At 42.0% G+C, this 22,133-nt stretch overlaps 2 protein-coding genes across 15 annotated transcripts in view; one reads left to right on the top strand and one right to left on the bottom strand.

The window, feature by feature from the left end:
* The window catches only part of PSMB2 (proteasome 20S subunit beta 2), a 623,524-nt gene that overhangs the window by 151,657 nt on the left and 449,734 nt on the right, over positions 1-22,133 (top strand). The window lies entirely within an intron of this gene.
* Positions 1-22,133, bottom strand: part of LOC126959105 (protein argonaute-3) — a 235,011-nt gene that overhangs the window by 18,288 nt on the left and 194,590 nt on the right. For 13 of the 14 annotated variants that reach the window (XM_050798118.1, XM_050798061.1, XM_050798066.1 and 10 more), the window contains 5 exons: positions 20,248-20,338; positions 16,618-16,812; positions 16,153-16,287; positions 12,737-12,838; positions 281-480 (listed from right to left, as the gene is read on the bottom strand). In XM_050798118.1, coding sequence (XP_050654075.1) covers positions 281-480; positions 12,737-12,838; positions 16,153-16,287; positions 16,618-16,812; positions 20,248-20,338 — 723 coding nt within the window. The remainder of the gene's footprint in view (positions 1-280; positions 481-12,736; positions 12,839-16,152; positions 16,288-16,617; positions 16,813-20,247; positions 20,339-22,133) is intronic. The other variant, XM_050798077.1, reaches the window with a different exon arrangement.

Genomic DNA, 22,133 nt, shown 5'->3' with positions numbered 1-22,133 from the left:
CCAGACATCATATCATTTTGTCTATCTATCGGTATCTATCACTTTATTACCAATAATCTCTCCTTTGCTTTAATGTGGTAAAGCAACTAAGTTACTATATCATTCTATTACTAATGAACTTAGACAACATATTTCAATAGGAAACCTTGGGCAGTCAGTTCTGACTGTCGTCACTTTTCACATGGATCACTGACTCCTCTAATAGCTTGGGGAACTTGAAAATCCTAACATGCAGACAATATTTGGATTTGGGTGAGAACCTGTTATGTTTTTATATTACCTGTCATGTTCTTTGTCCACAAGATGATATCTGGCTCTAAATGCTACCAGGTGAGCGTAATACGCTGGTGCAGGTATAGAAACAGATCGTGTACAGCGTACATAAGTATGGCAGAGCTGGTAAGTTAGCAGCTGAAGTTCATCTGCAGTGAAGCAGTTATCATCCCATAAAACATGATAGTGTGAAGGACGACTGGTACCCTATAGAGAAGGCAATGACATACACTGTTGAATTTTGAACTCTTTTTGTTTTGTTTTGTTTTTTAAGACAGAGTCTTGCTCTGTCGCCCAGGCTGGAGTGCAATGGCATGGTCTTGGCTCACTGCAACCTCCACCTACCGGGCTCAAGTGATTCTCGTGCGTCAACCTCCCCAGTAGCTGGGATTACAGGCATGTGCCATCATGTTCAGCTAATTTTTTGTATTTTTAGTAGAGACGTGATTGTGCCACGTTGGCGAGGCTGGTATCACCTGACCTCAAATGATCTGCCTGTCTCAACCTCCCAAAGTGCTGGAATTATAGGTGTGAGCTATTGTGCTGAGCCCAATTTTGAACTTCTTAATAAATATTTAACACCAAGTCACATAAAAAACAGGTTTGGCACTTTGGGAGGTCAAGGTGGAAGGGTAGCTTGAGGCTAGGAGTTCAAGACCAGTCTGCACAACACAGTGAGACTCCATCTCCACAAAAGTTAAAAATAAAAATTAGCCAGGTGTGGTGGCATGCACCTGTAGTACAGCTACTTGGGAGGCTGAGGCAGGAAGATCACTTGAGCCCAGGAGGTCAAGGCTGTGGTGAGCTATGATTCCACCATTACACTCCAGCCTGGGTGACATAGTGAGACTTTGTCTCAATAAATAAATGAAATGAAATGAAATGAAATAAAATAAAATAAAATAAAATAAAATAGAAATGTAAAGCTGGGAAGATGTATAAAGAACAGTTTTTAGGCCGGGCGCGGTGGCTCAAGCCTGTAATCCCAGCACTTTGGGAGGCCGAGACGGGCGGATCACGAGGTCAGGAGATCGAGACCATCCTGGCTAACACCGTGAAACCCCGTCTCTACTAAAAAATACAAAAAAAAACTAGCCGGGCGAGGTGGTGGGCGCCTGTAGTCCCAGCTACTCGGGAGGCTGAGGCAGGAGAATGGCGTAAACCTGGGAGGCGGAGCTTGCAGTGAGCTGAGATCCGGCCACTGCACTCCAACCTGGGCGACAGAGCGAGACTCCGTCTCAAAAAAAAAAAAAAAAAAAAAAAAAGAACAGTTTTTAGTCTCTGTGAAATATTCTTGGTTATTTGCTGACTACAGCAGAAGTTTCAAACTGATATCCTAAAGGAAAACTGTTCAGGCTGGGCATGGTGGCTCATGCCTATAATCTCAGCACTTTGGGGAGGCTGAGGTGGGAGGACAGCTCAAGCCCAGGAGGTTGTGACTAGCCTAGGCAACATAGGAAGACCTCATCTCTACAAAAAGATTTTAAAAATTAGCCAGCTGTGGGCTGGGCGCGGTGGAGATTGAGACCATCCTGGCCAATATGGTGAAACCCCGTCTCTACTAAAAATAGAAAAATTAGCTGGGCGTGGTGGTGCCTGCCTGTAAGCCCAGCTACTCAGGAGGCTGAGGCAGGAGAATCGCTTGAACCAGGGAGTTGGAGGTTGCAGCGAGCTGAGATTGCACCACTGCACTTCAGCCTGGTGACAGAGCGAGACTCTGTCTAATAAATAAATAAACAAATAAATAAATAAATAAGCAAGCAAGCAAGCCAGGTGTGGTGGTGTGGACCTGTAGTCCCAGCTAGTTGGGAGGCTGAGGCAGGAAGATTGCTTGAGCTGAGGAAGTCAAGGCTGCAGTGAGTGGTGATTGTGCCACGGCACTCCAGCCTGGGTAACAGAGCAAGACCCTGTCTCAAATAAATAATAAAACAAAAACAGGCTGGGTATGGTGGCTCACGCCTATAATCCCAGCACTTTGGGAGGACAAGGTAGGTGGATCACTTGAGGTTAAGAGTTCGAGACCAGCCTGCCCAACATGGCAAAACCCCCTCTCCACTACAAATACAAAACAATGAGCTGGGTGTGGTGGCATGTGCCTGTAGTCCCAGCTACTTGGGAGGGAGAGGCAGGATAATCGCTTGAACCTGGGAGGTGGAGGCTGCAGTGAGCCGTGACTGTACCACTGCACCCCAGCCTGGGTGACAGAGCGAGACTCTGTCTCAAAAAAAAAAAAAAAAAAAAATTAAAAATTAAAAAAAAAAAAAAAAAGGAAAACTGTTCCCTAAGGTTTCTGGCTAACTATATTGAAGAAAATATTCCTATCCTGAAGATTGATAATGGTCATTTGCATATCAATGGTCTTCAAAAGTTCCATAATAAAAAAAATCTGTTTAACGGCATTTCTAAAACTTAACTTGAACAGAGACTCTTTCACCTCTGTGATTTTTAAAATACAGTCATCTGGATGCAATGTGATATTTATTAAATATGGGAAGAGGCCGGGCGCGGTGGCTCAAGCCTGTAATCCCAGCACTTTGGGAGGCCGAGACGGGCGGATCACGAGGTCAGGAGATCGAGACCATCCTGGCGAACACGGTGAAACCCCGTCTCTACTAAAAAATACAAAAAAAAACTAGCCGGGCGAGGTGGCGGGCGCCTGTAGTCCCAGCTACTCGGGAGGCTGAGGCAGGAGAATGGCGTAAACCCGGGAGGCGGAGCTTGCAGTGAGCTGAGATCCGGCCACTGCACTCCAGCCTGGGCCACAGAGCCAGACTCCATCTCAAAAAAAAAACAAAAAACAAAAAACAAAAATAAATATGGGAAGAAACACTAGGTTAAAATATATAATCCAGTTATATAGGATTTATTTATTTATTTATTTAGAGACAGGGTCTGCAGTCTGGACCTCCCAGGCTCAGGGGATCCTCCCCTCAGCCTTCGGAGTAGCTGGGATTACAGGCACACATCACCACACCCCGCTAATTTTTGTATTTTTTATAGAGATGAGGTTTTACCATGTTGCCCAGACTGGTCTCCAACTCCTGGGCTGAAGCAATTCACCTGCCTCGGCCTCCCAAAGTGCTGAGATTACAGGCCTGAGCCTGATATATATAGGTTTTAATCCCTAGAAGATACGATTAACTTTTTTTGCTTTTATTATTTTTCATAGACACATAATAATTACACATATTTATGAGGTACAGTGTAATATTTTAATACATATATATAATGTTTAATGATCAAATCAGGGTAATGAGGATATCTACACCTCAAACATTGTGTCAAGAAAATTCCAAACCCGCTCTCCTGGTTATTTGAAAATATACAGTAAGTTGCTAATTATAGCCATCCTATAGTGCTATAGAATATTAGAACTTATTCCTCCTATCTAGTTGTAATTTTGTATCTGTTAACCAGTCTTTGGTAATCCCCCTCCCTTTCCTGCCTCTAGTAACTACTATTTTACTCTATACTTGTGTGACATCAGCTTTTACAGCTTCCACCAGCGAGATCATGCAGTATTTCTCTCTCTGTGGTTGGCTTATTTCATATAACATAATGTCCTCCAGGCTCATCCACGTTGTCACAAATGACAGAATTTCATTCTTTTGCGTGGCTGAAGAGCATTCCATTGTGTATAAATACCATATTTTCTTTATCCATTCATCATCTGCTGATGGACACTTAGGCTGATTCCATATCTTGGCTATTATAACAGTACTGCAATAAACATGGGGATGCAGATATCTTCTTGACACACTGTTTCCTTTCCTTTGCATATATACCCAGTAGTGGGATGGCTGGATCATATGGTAGTTTTAATTTTAGTTTTATGAGGAACTTCCACACTGATATCCATAACGGCTGTACTAATTTACATTGCCAACAATAGTGTATATGAGTTCCCCTTTCTCTGCATTGTCTTCTTGATAATGACTATACTAATCTGGGTGAGATGATATCTCATTGTGATTTTAATTGGCATTTCCCTGGTGATTACTGATGTTGAACATTTTTACATATACCTGTTGGTCCTCTCGATTACTCTCTTGAGACATTTGCCCATTTTAAAATCAAATTATTTGTTTTTTTGTTGTTCAGTTGTTTGAGTTCTTTGTCTATCCTGGATATTAATACCTTGTTTTTTTGAGACAGAACCTTGCAGCCTCGACCTTCTGGACTCCAGTGATCCTCCCACCTCTGCCTCCTGAGTAGCTGGGACAACAAGTGTGTGCCAGCATGCCCAGCTAATTTTTAAATTTTTTGTACAGATGAGGTCTCACTATGTTGCCCAGGCTTGCCTTGAACTTGTGGGCTCAAGCAGTCCTCCTGCCTCAGCTTCCTAAAGTGCTGGGATTACAGGCGTGTACCATGTGCCCAGCTGTTTCTATGTTTTTGATGTAAATGTTTATTGCTATAAACTTCCCTCTGAATTCTGTTTTTGTTCTATCCCACAAGGTTTGGAATGTTGTATTTCTATTTTCATTTGTTCCAAGAAATCTTAAAAATTTCTTCTTAATTTCTTCACTGACCCACTGGTTGTTCAGGAGCATATTGTTTAATTTCCATGTAAAAGATATTTGAGGCCGGGCATGGTGACTCATGACTGTAATCCTAGTACTTTGGGAGGCCAAGGCGGGCAGATAATTTGACGTCAGGAGTTCGAGACCAGCCTGGCCAACATTAAATAAAATTAAAAAAAAACTGAGGCTGGGTGCAGTGGCTCACATCTGTAATCCCAGCGCTTTGGGAGGCCAAGGTAGGTGGATTGCTTAAACCCAGCCTGGGTAATATAGTGAAAAACCTTGTCTCTACAAAAAATGCCAAAATTAGCCAGGCATCGTAGCATGTGTCTGTGGCCCTAACTACTCGGGAGGCTGATGTGGGAGGATCGCTTGAGCCCAGGAGGTGAAGGTTCCAGTGAGTCATGATCTCACCAGAGTGGAACCCTGTCAAAAAAAAAAAAAAAAAAAAAAAAAAAAAAATCAAGTATCTTTTTTTTTCTTTTGAGATAAGAGTCTCACTCAGTCAAACAGGCTGGAGTGTGCAATGGTGTGATCTTGGCTCTGTAACCTCCACCTCCTGGGTTCAAGCAATTCTCCTGCCGCAGCCTCCTGAGTAGCTGGGATTACAGGCGCCCACTACCACACCCGGCTAATTTTTGTATTTTTAGTAGAGACAGGGTTTTGCCATGTTGGCCAGCTGGTCACGAACTCAAGCGATCCACCCGCTTCAGCCTCCCAAAGTGCTGGGATTACAGGCGTGAGTCACCATGCCTGGCAATTATTTAATTTATTTATTTTGAGACAGAGTCTCACTCTGTTGCCCAGGTTGGAGTGCAGTGGCATGATCTTGGTTTACTGCAACCTCCACCTTCTAGGTTCAAGCGATTCTCTTGCCTCAGGCTCCTGAGTAGCTGGGATTACAGGCATGTGCCACCACTCCTGGCTAATTTTTGTATTTTTAGTAGAGACGGGGTTTCATCATGTTGGCCAGGGTGGTCTCGAACTCCTGACCTCAAGTGATCCACCCACCTTGGCCTCCCAAAATGCTGGGATTATAGGCTTGAGCACCTGACCGCCTCAATTATTTTAAATTTGTTGAAATTTGTTTTGTGGCCTAACATGTGGTCTATCCTGGTGAATGTTCCATGTGCTGAGAAAATAATGTATATTCTGCAGCTGCTGGATGAAATGCTTTGTATATATCTGTTAGGTCCATTTGGTCTAAAGTGTATTTTAAGTCTAATGTTTCTTTGCTGATTTTTTGTCTAGATGATCTGTCCAGTGCTGACAGTGGGGTGTTGAAGTTCCTAACTACTATTGTATTGGAGTCTATCTCTCTCTTTAGAGCTAATAATACTTGCTTTATATTATATACTGGATGCTCCAGTGTTGGCTGCATATATATTTACAACTGTTATATCCTCTTGGTAAATTGATCCCTTTAGCATTATATAATGACCTTCTTTGTCTCATTTTATAGTTTTTGACTTAAAGTCTGTTTTGTCAGACATAAATATAGCTATTCCTGCTTGCATTTCTTTTCCGTTTGCATGGAATGAATAACCTTCTCCATCCATTCACTTTCAGTTTATATGTATCTTTACAGGTGAAGTGAATTTCTCATAGGCAGCATATATTTAGATTGTTAAAAAAATTCAATATTTTAAATACAGGAGGTACATGTGAGATTTGTTACATGGGTATATTACACCCAGATGGTGAGTTTAGCACCCAACAGATAGTTTTTTTCTTTTTTCTTTTTTTTTTTGAGATGGAGTCTCGCTCTGTCGCCCAGGTTGGAGTGCAGTGGCCGGATCTCAGCTCACTGCAAACTCCGCCTCCCAGGGTTATGCCATTCTCCTACCTCAGCCTCCTGAGTAGCTGGGACTACAGGCGCCCACCACCTCGCACGGCTAGTTTTTTGTATTTTTCAGTAGAGATGGGGTTTCACCGTGTTAGCCAGGATGGTCTCGATCTCCTGACCTCGTGATCCGCCCGTCTCAGCCTCCCAAAGTGCTGGGATTACAGGTTTAAGCCACCGCACCTGGCCTTTTTTTTTTTGAGATGGAGTCTTGCTTTGTCGCCAGGCTGGAGTGCAGTGACTCAATCTTGGGTCACTACAACCTCTGCCTCCTGGGTTAAAGTGATTCTCCTGCCTCAGCCTTCCGAGTAGCTGGGACTACAGGCGTATGCCACCATGCCTCGCTAATTTTTGTATTTTTAGTAGAGATGGGGTTTCACCATGTTGGCCAGGATGGTCTCGATCTCTTGACCTCGTGATCTGCCCGCCTTGGCCTCCCAAAGTGCTGGGGTTACAGGTGTGAGCCACTGTGCCCAGTCCCCAATAGATAGTTTTTCAACCCACCCCCCCTGCCCTCCTCTCTAGTAGTCCATGGTGTTTATTATTCCCATGTTATGTCCATGTGTGTTCAATGTTTAGGTATTTGGTTTTCTGTTCCTGTGTTAGTTTGCTTAGGATTATGACCTTCAGCTCCATCTATGTTGCTGTAAAGGATATGATTTCATTCTTTTAAAAAATTCATTCAGTGGCTGGGCATGGCGGCTCACACCTGTAATCCCAGCACTTTGGAAGGATGAGGCAGGAGGATTGCTTGAGCTCTGGATTCAAGACCAGTCTGGGCAACATAGTAATAGCCCGTCTCTACAAAAATACAAAAATAAGCCAGGTGTGGTGATACATGCCTTGCACGGTGATGAATGCCTGTAGTTCCAGCCATTCAGGAGGCTGGGGCAAGATGATCGCCTGACCCCAGGAGGCAGAGGTTGCAGTGAGTTGAGATTGCACCACTGTACTCCAGCCTGGGCACCAGAGTGAGAAAGAAGTTCATTTAGCCAGTCTACATCTTTTCAGTGGGCAATTTAATTTGTTTACATTCAAGGTTACTACTGATAGGTGAAGGCCTACTCCTGTCATTTTGTTAACTGTTTTCTGCTTGTTTTCTATATCCTTTCTTCCTTTCTTCTTCTTATCATTGTGGGTTGGTGGTTTTCTGTAGAGCAACAAGGTTTGAATCTTTTCTCTTTCTTTCTTGTGTATCTGTTCTACCAGTGAGTTTTATACTGTTGTTTCCATATAATGATTATTGACTTTTTGCCTCCAGATGTAGGACTCCCTCGAACATTTCCTATAGGTCGAATCTAGTGGGGATAAATTTCCTCAGTTTTTGCATGTCTGGGAAATACTATTTCTCCCTCATTTCCAAAAGTTAGCTTTGCTGGATATAGGATTCTTATTGATTGACTGATTGACTGATTGAGACAGGGTCTCACTCCATTGCCCAGGCTGGAGTACAGTGGTGCAATCAGAGCTCACTGCAACCTCTGCCTCCTGAGCTCAAATGATCCTCAACTGGGTAAAGCATTCTTGGTTGACAATTATTTTCTTTCAGTCCTTTGAATGTATCATCTCAATCTCTCCAGGCCTATAAAGTTTCTGTGGAGAAATCTGCTGTTCGTTTAATGAGGATTCTAAGTGACTTGATGATTTTCTGTTGTTTTTAGAATTCTGTCTGTCTTTGACTTGACAATTTGACTACAATGTGCTTTGGGAGGAACCTTTTAGGGATTGTTCTGTTTGGAGACTTTTGAGCCTCCTAGATCTAGATGTCCATATTTCTCCTCATATTTGGGAAGTTTTCAGCTATTATTTCTTTTTTTTTGAGACAGGGTCTTACTCTGTCATCCCAGGCTAGAGTGTAGTGGTGTGATCTCAGCTTGTCACAGCCTCAACCTCCCAGGTTCAAGTGATCCTCCTGCCTCAGCCCCCTGAGTAGGTGGGACTACAGATACATGCCACCATGCCTGGCTAATTTTTGTATTTTTTGTAGAGATGGAGTATCACCATGTTGCCCAGGCTGGACTCAAACTTCTGAGCTAAATCGATCTGCCCACCTTGGCCTCTCAAAGTGCTGGGATTACAGGTGTAAGCCACCATGCCCAACCTATTATTTCATTAAGTAGATTTTTCTACACCTTTCCCTTTCTCTTCTCCTTCTGGAACTCCCATAATACAAATATTTATTTGCTTACTGGTGTTCCATAAGTCTCAGAGGCGCTCTTCACTCTTTTTCATTCTTTCTTCTTTTTCTGACTCTGATTTTTTTTTTCAAATGACTTGTCTTCAAGTTCAGATATTCTTCTGCTTGATCAAATCGGCTGTTGAAGCTCTCTATTGTATTTTGTATTTTTCATTGAATTCTTCAGCTGTAGATTTCTGTTTGGTTCTTTTTAAATTTCTATCTTTTTGCTGAATTTCTTGTTCATATTGCGAACTGCTTTCCCAATTTTTTTTTTTTTTTAGGCAGAGTTTTGCTCTTGTTGCCTAGGCTAGAGAGCAATGGCGCAATCTCAGCTCACCGCAACCTCTGTCTCCCAGGTTCAAACGATTCTCCTGCCTCAGCCTCCCAAGTAGCTGGGATTACAGGCATGAGCACCACGCCTGGCTAATTTTGTATTTTTAATAGAGACGGAGTTTCTCCATGTTGGTCAGGCTGCTCTCGAACTTCTGACCTCAGGTATTCTGCCTGCCTCGGCCTCTCAAAGTAATGAGATCACAGGCGTGAGCCACTGCGGCCGGCCTGCTTTCCCAATTTTGTTGAGTTGTCTATTGGTATTTTCTTGTATCTCAATATATTTGGGCTATCCCAATATCTATGGGATACAGAGTTGCTCAGCTCTTCCAGGGCACCAATTCCCCAGCACCAGTTCAGCTCAGGCATAGGGCTATGCCTGTTCTGGGTGGCCCACACATAGTCTCCCTGATATGCAGGGCACTACTTCAGCTTAGGTACTGGCGTGTGTGACTGCTCTGGATGACTAAGGCACTCCTTCCTGAGACACAACATACTACTTCAATTTAGGCACTGGAGAGGTATGACTTCTTTTTTTTTTTTTTTTTTTTTTTTTTTTAAAATAGAGACGGAGTCTCGCTCTGTTGCCCAGGTTGGAGTAGCTAGGACTACAGGTGCACACCATGACGTCCGACTAATTTTTTTTGTATTTTTAGTAGAGACGGGGTTCCACCATGTTGGCCAGTCTGTTCTCAAACTCCTGACCTCAGGTGATATGCCTGCTTTGGCCTCCCAAAGTGCTGGGATTACAGGTGTGAGCCACTGCGCCTGGCCGAGGTATGACCTCTTTAAGTGGCCAAGGCACAAGGTGTAACAGGTGCTTGCAGCTCGACAGGGCTGTCAGGCCACTGGGCTGGGGTAATTTGGTGATAGCGTAGCCTTAACGATAAAGAGGAGTCATGGCTACTTGCCCCTGCAGCAAGACATACTCCAGCTATAGTTCTACTGCTCCACTGCCAAGATGGAGTAGTGCAGTGGCTGCTTGGACCATAGTGCGTGGAGCACAGTATCAGCTCCTTCTCTCGGGTAGGGGGTGGGTACACTTAAGTGGACTCCAGGCAGCTCCCCCAGATGGGCTTAGTGCCTAAGAACAGTGCTGGGGACCCCAGTGTAGGTGTCCAAGGTGTTGATGGGGATTGCTGGGATCCTCTTGCTTATCCGTTCACAGTAGGAGAGAAGTTCCTGCTGGTTCCCAGCTGATCCTGATTTGGAGATGTAGTGGAGGCTCAGTGTTTCTTTCTGTTCTCTGTGTGGTCATCCCAAGTTTCTGTGCATACCAGGGTTTCTGTTACTCCTCTGATGCACTCCAGGGCTCTCCCTCAGTTATTTTCATTAAAATATAGTTGTTTGGCCTGGTGCAGTGGTTAATGCCTGTAATCCCAGCACTTTGGGAGGTTAAGGCGAGTGGATCACGTGAGGTCAGGGGTTCGAGACCAGACTGGCCAACGTGGTGAAACATCGTCTTTACTAAAAGTACAAACATTAGCCAGGCGTGGTGGCAGGAACCTATAATTCCAGCTACTCTGGAGGCTGAGGCAGAAGAATTGCTTGCATCTGGGAGGTGGAGATTGCAGTGAGCTGAGATCATGCCATTACACTCTAGCCTGGGCGACAAAAGCAAGACTCCATCTCAAAAAAAAAAAAAAAAAAAAAAAAAAAAAAAAGGCCGGACATGGTGGCTCATGCCTGTAATCCCAACACTTTGGTAGGTTGAAGTGGGTGAATTACCCGAGGTCAGGAGTTTGAGACCAGCCTGACCATCATGGTGACACCCCGTCTCTACTAAAAATGCAAAAATTAGCTGGGCATGGTGGTGGGTGCCTGTAATCCCCGCTACTTGGGAGGCTGAGGCAGGAGAATTGCCTGACCTTGGGAGACGGAGGTTGCAGTGAGCTGAGATCACACTACTGTACTCCAGCCTGGGTGACAGAGCGAGACTCCGTTAAAAAAAAAATGTAGTTGTTTATCTGTTTTTCTGGCTTTCTTTGTGAGGGTAGCAAGCACTAGGGGCTTCTAGTCAGCCATCTTGCTGACATCACTTCCTCTGGACCGCCCATTAACTACCAATCCTGAAAATGTACAACATTAATTGTAAAGAGGAGCTGATATAAGAACATGGATAAATAAGTGGGACAATAATTTAAAGCCACGAATCCAAAACAGGTTGGTACATGTTGGATATATACAGCTGTAAGATACAGAGCTGAATAGTAAGACATCTGGAAATTCCTATCTTAATCAATGGCAAGTAACCTAAAATAGTTTTGGGTTACAGACTCTCAGACATCCTGGGAACTTTCTGTTGTTGGGAAGTTTGAGATGCACTGATTTAAAGCTTATGTTCTACCAAGTAAAGCTAACACATTAATGAAATGGTTTTCTGGAAAGAATAAGAAAAACTTTTAAAATTATTTAACTGAAACTTAAGGCCAGGCACAGTGGCTCAAGCCTGTAATCCCCGCACTTTGGGAGGCCAAAGTGGGCAGATTACTTGAGGTCAGAAGTTTGAGACCAGCCTGGCTAACATGTTGAAACCCTGTCTCTATTAGAAAAAAACAAAATAAAACAAAAATTACTTGGTGTGGTGGCACCCAGTAATCCTAGTCTGTAATCCCAGCTACTAGGGACGCTGAGGCATGAGAGTCACTTGAACCCAGGAGACGGAGGCTGCAGTGAGCCGAGATCATGCTACTGTACTCCAGCCTGGGCAACAGAGCAAGACTCTGTCTCAAAAAAAAAAAAAAAAAGAAAAGTAAAGCTGTAATTGTACAATTAAATTCTTATTTTATTTTTTGAGACAAGGTCTGGCTCTGTCACCTAGCCTGGAGTGCAGTGGCACGATTTTGGCTCACGGCAACCTCCCTCTGCCTGGCTCAAGTGATCCTCCCACCACAGCCTCCTGAGTAGCTGAGACTACAGGCACATGCTACCATGTCTGGCTGATTTTTGTATTTTTTGTAGAGACAGGGTTTCTCTATGTTGCCCAGGCCGGTCTCAAACTCCTGAACTCAAGCATCTGCCCATCTCAGCCTCCCAAAGTGTGGGGATTATAGGTGTGAGCCACCATGCCCAGCTCAATTACACTCTTTCACATGCTTAATACCTACTAGTACATGTCAAAGTTTTCTATAAAATGTTATCATTAGCTGAGTGTGAAGGTCTATTGTCCCAACTACTTGGGAGGCTGAGGTGGGAGGACTGCTTGAGCCCAAGAGTTCTAGTCTAGCCTGAGCAAAATAGTACTTTCTCTCCTTTCTCTCTCTCTTTTTTTTAAAAGACGCATATGCTAAAGGAACAATCAGGTACTTTCACTTTTTAAAAACATTTTAGGTAAATTAAGGGCCTGTTTCAGGGAGATTCATTCTATTAAACTACTTATATTCTGATATTTTCATAAAAGTAAGTTCCTAAGTCCCTTTCAAGGTAAGGAAAGGGAAGACATTTGTTTACTGAAAGTTTCATCTAATTTCATGTGGAAACAATTTGGAATGTAATGAGTATTTCTTTATCCTTTTTCTGAGATTTAAAAAATACATGTAAGAATGACAGTTCTTGTATTAAAATATTTTACCCAAAGTGTAGGCTTACCTGTATTCCAGCATGGCTACAGAGGTAAAAATCAAACTCATATGGGTGTGTAATGTCTGTATCAACTGTTGTTCCAGCTGGGATATTGCCACTTCTTCCAACCTAGATTTGTTTGGTTAAAGTTTAAACAAACAAGAAAAAGGTAAAAATGTATCTGAAAGCACTTTAAAAAATGTATGAATACATAGGCTGATCCTACATTTCACTACTTTCACCTTGAAATATGACTTAAGCAGTCATTCGGAGCAGACTTTACGCAGCTCCTAGTTTCTATTCTTTTTTTTTTTTTTTTTGAGATGGAGTCTCGCTCTGTCGCCCAGGCTGGAGTGCAGTGGCGCGATCTCGGCTCACTGCAAGCTCCACCTCCCGGGTTCACGCCATTCTCCTGCCTCAGCCTCCCGAGTAGCTGGGACTACAGGCGCCCACAACCGCGCCCGGCTAATTTTTTGTATTTTTTTAGTAGAGACGGGGTTTCACCGTGGTCTCGATCTCCTGACCTTGTGATCTGCCCGCCTCGGCCTCCCAAAGTGCTGGGATTACAGGCATGAGCCACCGCGCCCGGCCTAGTTTCTATTCTTAAATGTTGCTGAAAGTGAGCGCTGGTACACAACAAGGCCTAATATAGTCTCTACTACTGCTTAGCTGATAGTTGACCCCACTATGGGTGGAAGACACTAAAAAAAATTTTTTTTAAATTAACTTAAAGTGCTCTAATTTGTGGTACCTGTGCATAGCAGGCATTCTTGAACATGTGATTTATGAAGATCAGCATTTACCTTGGAGAAAACTAGATGTTTAGAGAGACAGAATGCTGACAGCATCAACAACAGTCACACCATTTGTTAACCATTTATGGGTCAGGCACTTTAAACACATTATTTCTAAATCCTGATAACAATCTTGCAAGTTAGGGATTATTTCTATTTGTTTAGGGAAATAAAGGCTCAGGAATACAAAATAATTTGCTCAACAGCACACAATAAAGGGCAGAACTGGGATTCAAACAATGAAATAATTGCAAAGGCCTTATTCCTTTTATTTCATACTATCAGTTTCAACATCTTGTAAGAGAACAGACACCACGATTTTCTCTGAGTGGATAAAATATAACTGAAATGACTCAAAATTCTGATGATGCAAGCTTATAAAGCACTTAAAAATGTTTATTATACCCACCTCCATCGCCTTATCCCAACATACTGAAAATCATTAACTGTAACTCTAGGTTTACAAGGCTAGCAAATCAGAAACTATTTTACTGGCCGGGCGCGGTGGCTCAAGCCTGTAATCCCAGCACTTTGGGAGGCCGAGACGGGTGGATCACGAGGTCAGGAGATCGAGACCATCCTGGCTAACACGGTGAAACTCCGTCTCTACTAAAAATACAAAAAACTAGCTGGGCGAGGTGGCGGGCGCCTGTAGTCCCAGCTACTCGGGAGGCTGAGGCAGGAGAATGGCGTAAACCCAGGAGACGGAGCTTGCAGTGAGCTGAGATCCGGCCACTGCACTCCAGCCCGGGCGACACAGCAAGACTCCATCTCAAAAAAAAAAAAAAAAAAAGAAACTATTTTACTGACTCAGATATTATTTTGCCATGTGAATGACTGTTATAAGTGAGTGACTGTTATAAAGGTGGTACCTTGAATTATAGTGGTGTGGACCAAGCAGCTTCACTTCACCAAGCACAAAATAAAACAGTTCATCATCTATTACATTATGCCTGGTCTTAAAAAACACTTAACTCTAATCAATTAGCAACACACAAATCTTCTAATTAATACATACAAAAAGTTGTAGGCTGGGTGTGATGGCTCACACCTATAATCCTAGCATTTTGGGAGGCTGAGGTGGGCGGATCACTTGAAGCCAGGAGTTTGTGACCAGCCTGGCCAACATGGTGAAATCCTGTCTCTAATAAAAATACAAAAATTAGCCGGGCGTGGTGGCACATGCCTGTAATCCCAGCTACTCAGGAGGCAGAGGCCTGACAATCGCTTGAACCCAGGAGGCGGAGGCTGCAGTGAGCCAAGGTCGTGCCACTGCACTCCAGCCTGGGCAACAGAGCAAAACTGTCACAAAAACAAAAACAAAAACAAAACTACCTCATAATCTTGTTGGTGAGGGTTAAATTGATTACATTTATAAGTAATACTTAGAAAAATATCTATTATTATTTCTTCTTCTCTGTTCTATCACTATCACCACCACCCTACAGCTAGCCAAACTTTATTTATTAAAATTTTTTTTTGTCCTCATCATGATACTAATGAGAGCTAGCCAATCTTTAATGAGTACTTAAGTGTGGGCCAAGCCCTGTTCTAAGTGCATTACGTACTTTATTTAATTCTCCCAACAACCTAAATAAGGTAGACATTAATATTATCCAATCTTGCTAAGAAATAAGCAGGTATAGAGATGTTAAGTTGCCTGCCCAAAGGAATACAGTGAGTATGTATGGCAAAGACAAACACCCCTCTCGTAGTCCTTTCTATCAAAGCCATTTCTCAAGGGGACACAACACTTGGTACCATTAGATTTCCCTGCTCCAGGATTTGCAGGACGGGCACAGATGGGGTCAGAGCACTGAACATGACAGGAAGACTGCTATCTTGCTGCACACAGATAAGAAAACGTGTTTCCTTAGGTATTTATACCTCTCTTTCCTTCCTAATTATAAAAAATATACATTCACATTATAAAATGCATAAAATGATTCTGTGAACTTTAAAGGAAACATGGCTTAAAAGTTAGTATGTATAAATTTCCACTTTTTTTTTTTTTTTTTGAGATGGAGTCTTGCTCTCTTGCCCAGGCTGGAGTACTGTGGCACCATCTCGGCTCACTGCAACCTCCACCTGCTGGGTTTAAGCAATTCTTCTGCCTCAGCCTCCCGAGTAGCTGGGATTACATATGTGTGTCACCACGCCTGGCTAAGTTTTGTATTTTTAGTAGAGACAGGGTTTCACTGTGCTGGCCAGGCTAGTCTCGAACTCCCAACCTCAAGCGATCCGCCTGCCTTGGCCTCCCAAGGTGCTGGAATTACAGGCATGAGCCACTGTGCCTGGCCTGAATTTCCACTTTTTAAAAAAACTAATTTGTATCAGATATTTTAAAAAGACAATGTACCTTTTTTTCTGAAGATTTTAGGAAAATATGAATAGAAAAATAATTTTAAAACTATGAGTTTCTTCACAACAAAAAAGTAGAATGAGATTTTGAACATTTGGAGTGTGACTAGAAATTCTAGAAAGTTAAAAATAATCTATTTTGATGCTTCTATACTCATAATGTAATTGTTGAAATTTGCTACTGTATATTGGAAACCCTGCTGTTGGCAGAGGGCCCTTGTTGAATGTTCTATGAACTATGTTGGATAAGCTTGGTTTACAATAGTATTACAACAGAGGTGAGATTACCCTTTCTGTCCTATCAGCACAAAATAATCGAGTGTGGTGTCTCTTCTGAACTACAATGTAGGTTATTCCAGGTTGATAGTCTTTCTCCAAACTGATGCAGGCTTCTCGAATTGCTAGTAGTTCATAATATAATACCTAGAGAATATGAAATGGAAAGATTCAATATAGTCAGCTATTTGTTTTTATATACTTCAAAGAAGGATAATGATTTAATCTCAGGATTCCTTAATTTCATCGCTCTAAAGCTAATATGCTTCTTGATTCCATTTTAATAATTATCAGAACATGGTCTTAACAAGTAAGGTATACACATTCGTAGCAAACATTTTCAAAAAGACGATCTAAGAAAACACCAAGTTTTGACTTGGGGAACTCTAAAAAGGTTTTTAACTCTAGAACTAGACGCCATATTATAAACACAATATCTGATTTCACCACAGTCTGATGAGATTCTAGGTAACCAACCTGCCTAAACTGCCCTTCTGAAACACCATCCCGATAAAAGATGATACGAGTAGGCTTGAACCGAGTTGACTTATAAAATTGAATAAGAAGTTCCCGGACCATGGAGGCCAAGTCCTGGATGATCTCCTGTCGGGGTCTCTGAACTCTTACTGTGGCACAGTATCTGCTTGGGTGGGCATCCATACTACCTACAACCTAGGTTAGAAAAAGTAAAAATAAATAAATAAATAAAAATAAATGATAATCAAAATTACATGAATTCATTTACATTTTTATTTTACTGTAACCTTACCGTTTATCACTGTTGACTTTGAAAGTAATCAAAAATAGTAATTCTGAGTTGGGTATGATGGCATGTGCCTGTAGTTCCAGCTACTCAGGAAGCTGAGGCAGGAGGATCACTTGTACCCAGAAATTTGAGGCCAGCCTGGGCAAAAGAGCAAGACCCCATCTCTCTCTCTCTCTCTCTCTCTCTCTTTTTTTTTTTTGAGACGCAGTCTTGCTCTGTCACCAGCCTGGAGTGCAGTGGTGCGATCTCGGCTCACTGCAACCTCCACCTCCTGGGTTCAAGCGATTCTCCTGCCTCAGCCTCCAGAGTAGCTAGGACTACAGGCATGCGCCACCACACCCAGCTAATTTTTGTACTTTTAGTAGAGACAAGGTTTCACCATGTTGGCCAGGATGTCTCGATATCTTGACCTCGTGATCCGCCTGCCTTGGCCTCCCAAAGTGCTGGGATTACAGGTGTGAGCCACTGCGCCCAGCCTACCCCATCTTCTAAAAAAATTAAAAAGAATAGTACTTCCCATTGAAAAACAGAATAAAACACCTAGTATAGGGTAAAAAACTATTTTTCTTATAACTAGGCTGAACTATACATTTAACAACCAGATTCTTTGTGTTGTTGGTAGACTTAAAGATTAGTGAGGAAAGAAAAAGACAAAAAGATGTGTATAAGAGAGTAAGAGAAAGGAAATAAGCAAAAATAAGGACCAATTCAAACCACTGATTTTTCTTCCTATCTCTTCCACTTTAGCAACCTATCTCAGAAGCCATACTTAAGACTTTAGCTTCATCTTAGAACTGTTACGCTTCATACATTTTAAAATCAGAATTTTCCCTCTCGGCCTGAATCTATACAGTCTTACTGAGCTGTATTTGTGTTCTGTATCTGGTCCTCAGAGAAGTTAATCTTGGTTTTGAAACCAGCTATATTAATTTTCTCTCTGTGTCTAATATTGTTATGTCTTTGGAGAAGAGACCTCAAAGCATGAACTTATAACATTATTCTGATCAGAGCCTAGAGCTGGTCACTGCCTCCAGACTGTCTTTCTTCCAGTTAACCTATACCAAAGTCATGCTTCAAAAATGGAACTTTGACCATTTCTTTCCCTTGAAAGGTATCTCGCTACTAAGAATAAATCCAGACCCCCTCGGATGGAACAAAATGCCTCATAAAAGCTTCCTAGCCTCATAGCCTGCAGTATACTATGTTCCAATTCCTTATATTTCTCAACATTCCCAAAACACACCAGGTTCTTGCAACTTAAATGTTGTTACTTCGTTATCGTGATAACACCTATTGTACTATGTGGCCTTCATTACTTACATTAGTTTCTCACACTACTCTCTAAGTTCTTGGGGATAGAAGCCATATACCGAAAAAGAATCAACCAATAAATTCTATTTACAAGATTTCTGATAACCATAAAAGAAAGTGGGTATTTGGTAGAAATGGATTTAGTAGAAAAAGACAATGACTACCAGAAGTCCAATGGAATTAAAATATCCTTAAACCTTTTGGAAAATGACTCAAAGTAGCAAATCCAAGGAAGTCTTTTGAGTTCCTTTCTTTATCATTTTATCATCTATAAGAACACTTTAATGAATGTTAGAGATGACTCAATACAACCACTGAACATTTAAAGAAAATAATTCATGAATATCATTAAAAATACACGGCCGGGCGTGGTGGCTCACGCCTGTAATCCCAGCACTTTGGGAGGCCGAGGTGGGCGGATCACGAGGTCAGGAAATCGAGACTATCCTGGTCAACACGGTGAAACCCTGTCTCTACTAAAATAATACGAAAAATTAGCTGGGCGTGGTGGCGGGCGCCTGAAGTCTCAGCTACTCAGGAGGCTGAGGCAGGAGAATGGTGTGAACCCGGGAGGCAGAGCTTGCAGTGAGCAGAGATTGCGCCACTGCACTCCAGCCTAGGCAACAGAGCAAGACTCTGTCTCAAAAAAAAAAAAAAAAAAAAAAACAAAAAAAAAAAAGCAAGAGAATAGATAAAAATTAATTTCCTTTATACTAATAAAATTAGCTTTGAAACCTTGAAGTGAAAATTTAAATATTACTATCATTTTCAGGGATGAATTGTATTTATCAGATTCCTAAAACGTACGATTTATGTGAAGATTACAATGGATCATAGAAAAAATATTAAATCTTTTTTTTTGAGACGGGGTCTCCCTCTGTCACCCAGGTAGGTACCTTTAAGGCACCTGCCACCACGTCAGGCTAATTTCGTATTTTTCACAGAGATGTGGTTTCACCATGTTGGTCAGGCTGGTCTCAAACTCCTGACCTCAAGTGATCCACCCGCCTCAGCCTCCCAAAGTGTCGGGATTACAGGCATGAGCCACCGCGCCTGGCCAATTAAATCTTACAGTTTAATTTCTGAAGTTTATTAAATAAGCCTAAAATATGTTCATATTTTCAAAATGTTGGTTATTTGTTAAAATCAAGTGATTTTCAAAATGGGTAAAATATTATCAGGCTTTCTCAAGTTTATAAGAAACACACTTAAACTGACACAAAAAGGTTACAACTAGAGAGCAAATTAAAAATAGGCAGATGCTAAAAGCAGGAGCGGCAATAGTAAAATAAAGAATTTGGCCAGGCGCGGTAGCTCACGCCTGTAATCTAAGCAATTTGGGAGGCAGAGGCGGGTGGACTGACTGAGATCAGGAATTCAAGACAAGCCTGGCCAACATGGTGAAGCTCCGTCTCTACTAAAAAATAAGAAAAATTAGCTGGGCATGGTGGCAGGTGCCTGTACTCCCAGCTACTCGGGAGGCTGAGGCAGGAGAATCGATTGAACCTGGGACACGGAGGTTGCAGTGAGCCGAGATTGTGTCACTGCACTCCAGCCTGGGCAACAAGATAACTCTGTCTGAAAAAAAGAAATAAAATAAAGTAAAATAAAATAAAATAATTCAGGTGCAAAGTATTGAACTGGATGAAGGTAGAAGACATTTTATATGTTAAAAAATGTAATCCACCAGGCTTATATGTAATGCATCTTTCTATGACAAAGACATTACTGAAATATACAAACTATTCAAAACAACAAAAAGTAACTAAAAATGCATAATCATGGAGAGGTCAAGTAGACAAATTAAAGTATAATACAGAAGATTTGAATGATATAACTAGCAAACTTGATTTAATAGTTACATATGGAACTTGTAAACCCCAAACCAGAGAATAATCACTCTTTTCAAAAACCCAAAGAACACTTATGAAAGTTGGCTACAAAGAAAATATTAAAAGTCAAAAAGTTGAAACTGCAAAATTGATACTGGTCTGTCAACGTCAGGTAAGATAAACCTGGCGAACACTCACAGCAGCAATAGAAGGCTTCTTTCCATCACCAGCAGGTGGATGAGTGACATCGGCTCCCAAAAAGATCACTGGTTGCTGGAACACAGAAGGTCTTCAACACATTTTGAAAAAGGGTTAGATATTTCATTTTTTCATTATCCATTTATCTGTTTCACACAATTGCAACATAACTTCAAGTTATTGACAGCACAGAGGAAGTCCTATGTAATCCAAAGTCTTACTCACAGCAGAATTTTGTCTAAAATAGTGATGCTGGTGGTTGAAAAGGGCTATATTCATATTAACAGATGCTAGTATTCTCCAACATGGGCACAAAATTATAAACTTCCTTATGATCCACAAATTTTTATCACTGTTTAAAAATCAACTTATATTTTAAACCTGTGTAATCTCTCAAGGGAAAAAGGAATCATTACACTTTAGACTGGAAGGGGTTTTGGGAATCTACTACTCCCACGCCCTGGCCGAAAGTATAAATTTGAGTAACATATATTCAATGGTCATAAAGTAGCTAGCATTTCCTTTTATTTTACTTTATGTTATTGTTGTTTTTTTGAGACAGGGTCTCACTGTGTTGCCCAGGCTGGAGTGCAGTGGTGTAATCACGGTTCACTGCAGCCTTGACTTCCCCGGGCTCAGGCAATCCTCCCACCACAGCCTCTGGAGTAGCTGGAACGACAGGCACGTGCCACCACACATGGCTAATCTTTCTATTTTTTGTAGAGATGAAGTTTCACCATGTTGGACTTGTTGATAAAATTCTTTATTTATCTCATTTATGGATCTCATCTCATATTGAACAGGGGTAGAAAGTAGAGGTGGCATGGAAAAAGAGGAAAAAACATGGTCCAATCCTTATTCTAATGTTTATTTGTGGTGGGTAGTTAACTTTTTGGAGGCCTAATTGCTTCAACTATTAAAAGGGAACTTGTTCAATTCTCTGAAAAGTGGCCTCTTCCTCAGAGACTTGCACAATAAGCTACCTTCTGTTTCTAGGTCGTGGTGTCTCACACTTCCTAAGAGTTCTAGCTCGAAGAAGGGTGATCGAACAGTAATATGCTTTCTCACTGACTACAGCAGGAGGGCTGATATGGCTTACTTAATTGACTAATCTGGGCCCCCAGGTCCTTCTGTCCTTCACATTCCAGGTAAGTGAGCAGCCTCATGAAACCAGATTGAAGATGATTACCAAATAAAGTGAAAATTCTTCAAGCTGGGCTCTCCAGTGAGAAATCAATCTCTGGATACTTTCTGGCTAGGTAAGAGGTACTTTGCATACTAAATGAAAATTGCTGGGGCTCGAGCCTGCTCCCACCCTGTGGAGTGTACTTTCATTTTCAATAAATCTCTGCTTTTGTTGCTTCATTCTTTGCTTAAAAAATAAAACAAAGGGCCGGGCGCGGTGGCTCACGCCTGTACTCCCAGCACTTTGGGAGGCTGAGGTGGGCGGATCACGAGGTCAGGAGATCGAGACCATCCTGGCTAACATGGTGAAACCCCGTCTCTACTAAAAATGCAAAAAATTAGCCAGGCGTGGTGGCAGGTGCCTGTAGTCCCAGCTACTTGGGAGGCTGAGGCAGGAGAATGGTGGGAACCCGGGAGGTGGAGCTTGCAGTGAGCTGAGATCGCGCCACTGCACTCCAGCCTGGGCGACTGAGCAAGACTCTGTCTCAAAAAAATAAATAAATAAAAAATAAAACAAAATTGTGGGGGGCATTTTCACAAGAGAATCTCTGACCCTTGCCAATCCAGATTATTTTAATTTTTTACCAAAATGCCTATGAATCTCCCACGGTAGGAATTATTAAGGGGGTCTCTTACACAGCTCTTATAGTAGTTAGATATGGTCATATGTAGACAAATGAAGATATAAAAAATAATATTTT

The sequence above is a fragment of the Macaca thibetana genome, chromosome 1 (assembly GCF_024542745.1).
Source record: "Macaca thibetana thibetana isolate TM-01 chromosome 1, ASM2454274v1, whole genome shotgun sequence".
Taxonomy (NCBI): Eukaryota; Metazoa; Chordata; class Mammalia; order Primates; family Cercopithecidae; genus Macaca; species Macaca thibetana.
Note: the sequence above shows the minus strand (reverse complement) of the source record. Positions and strands in the feature narration are given on the sequence as shown.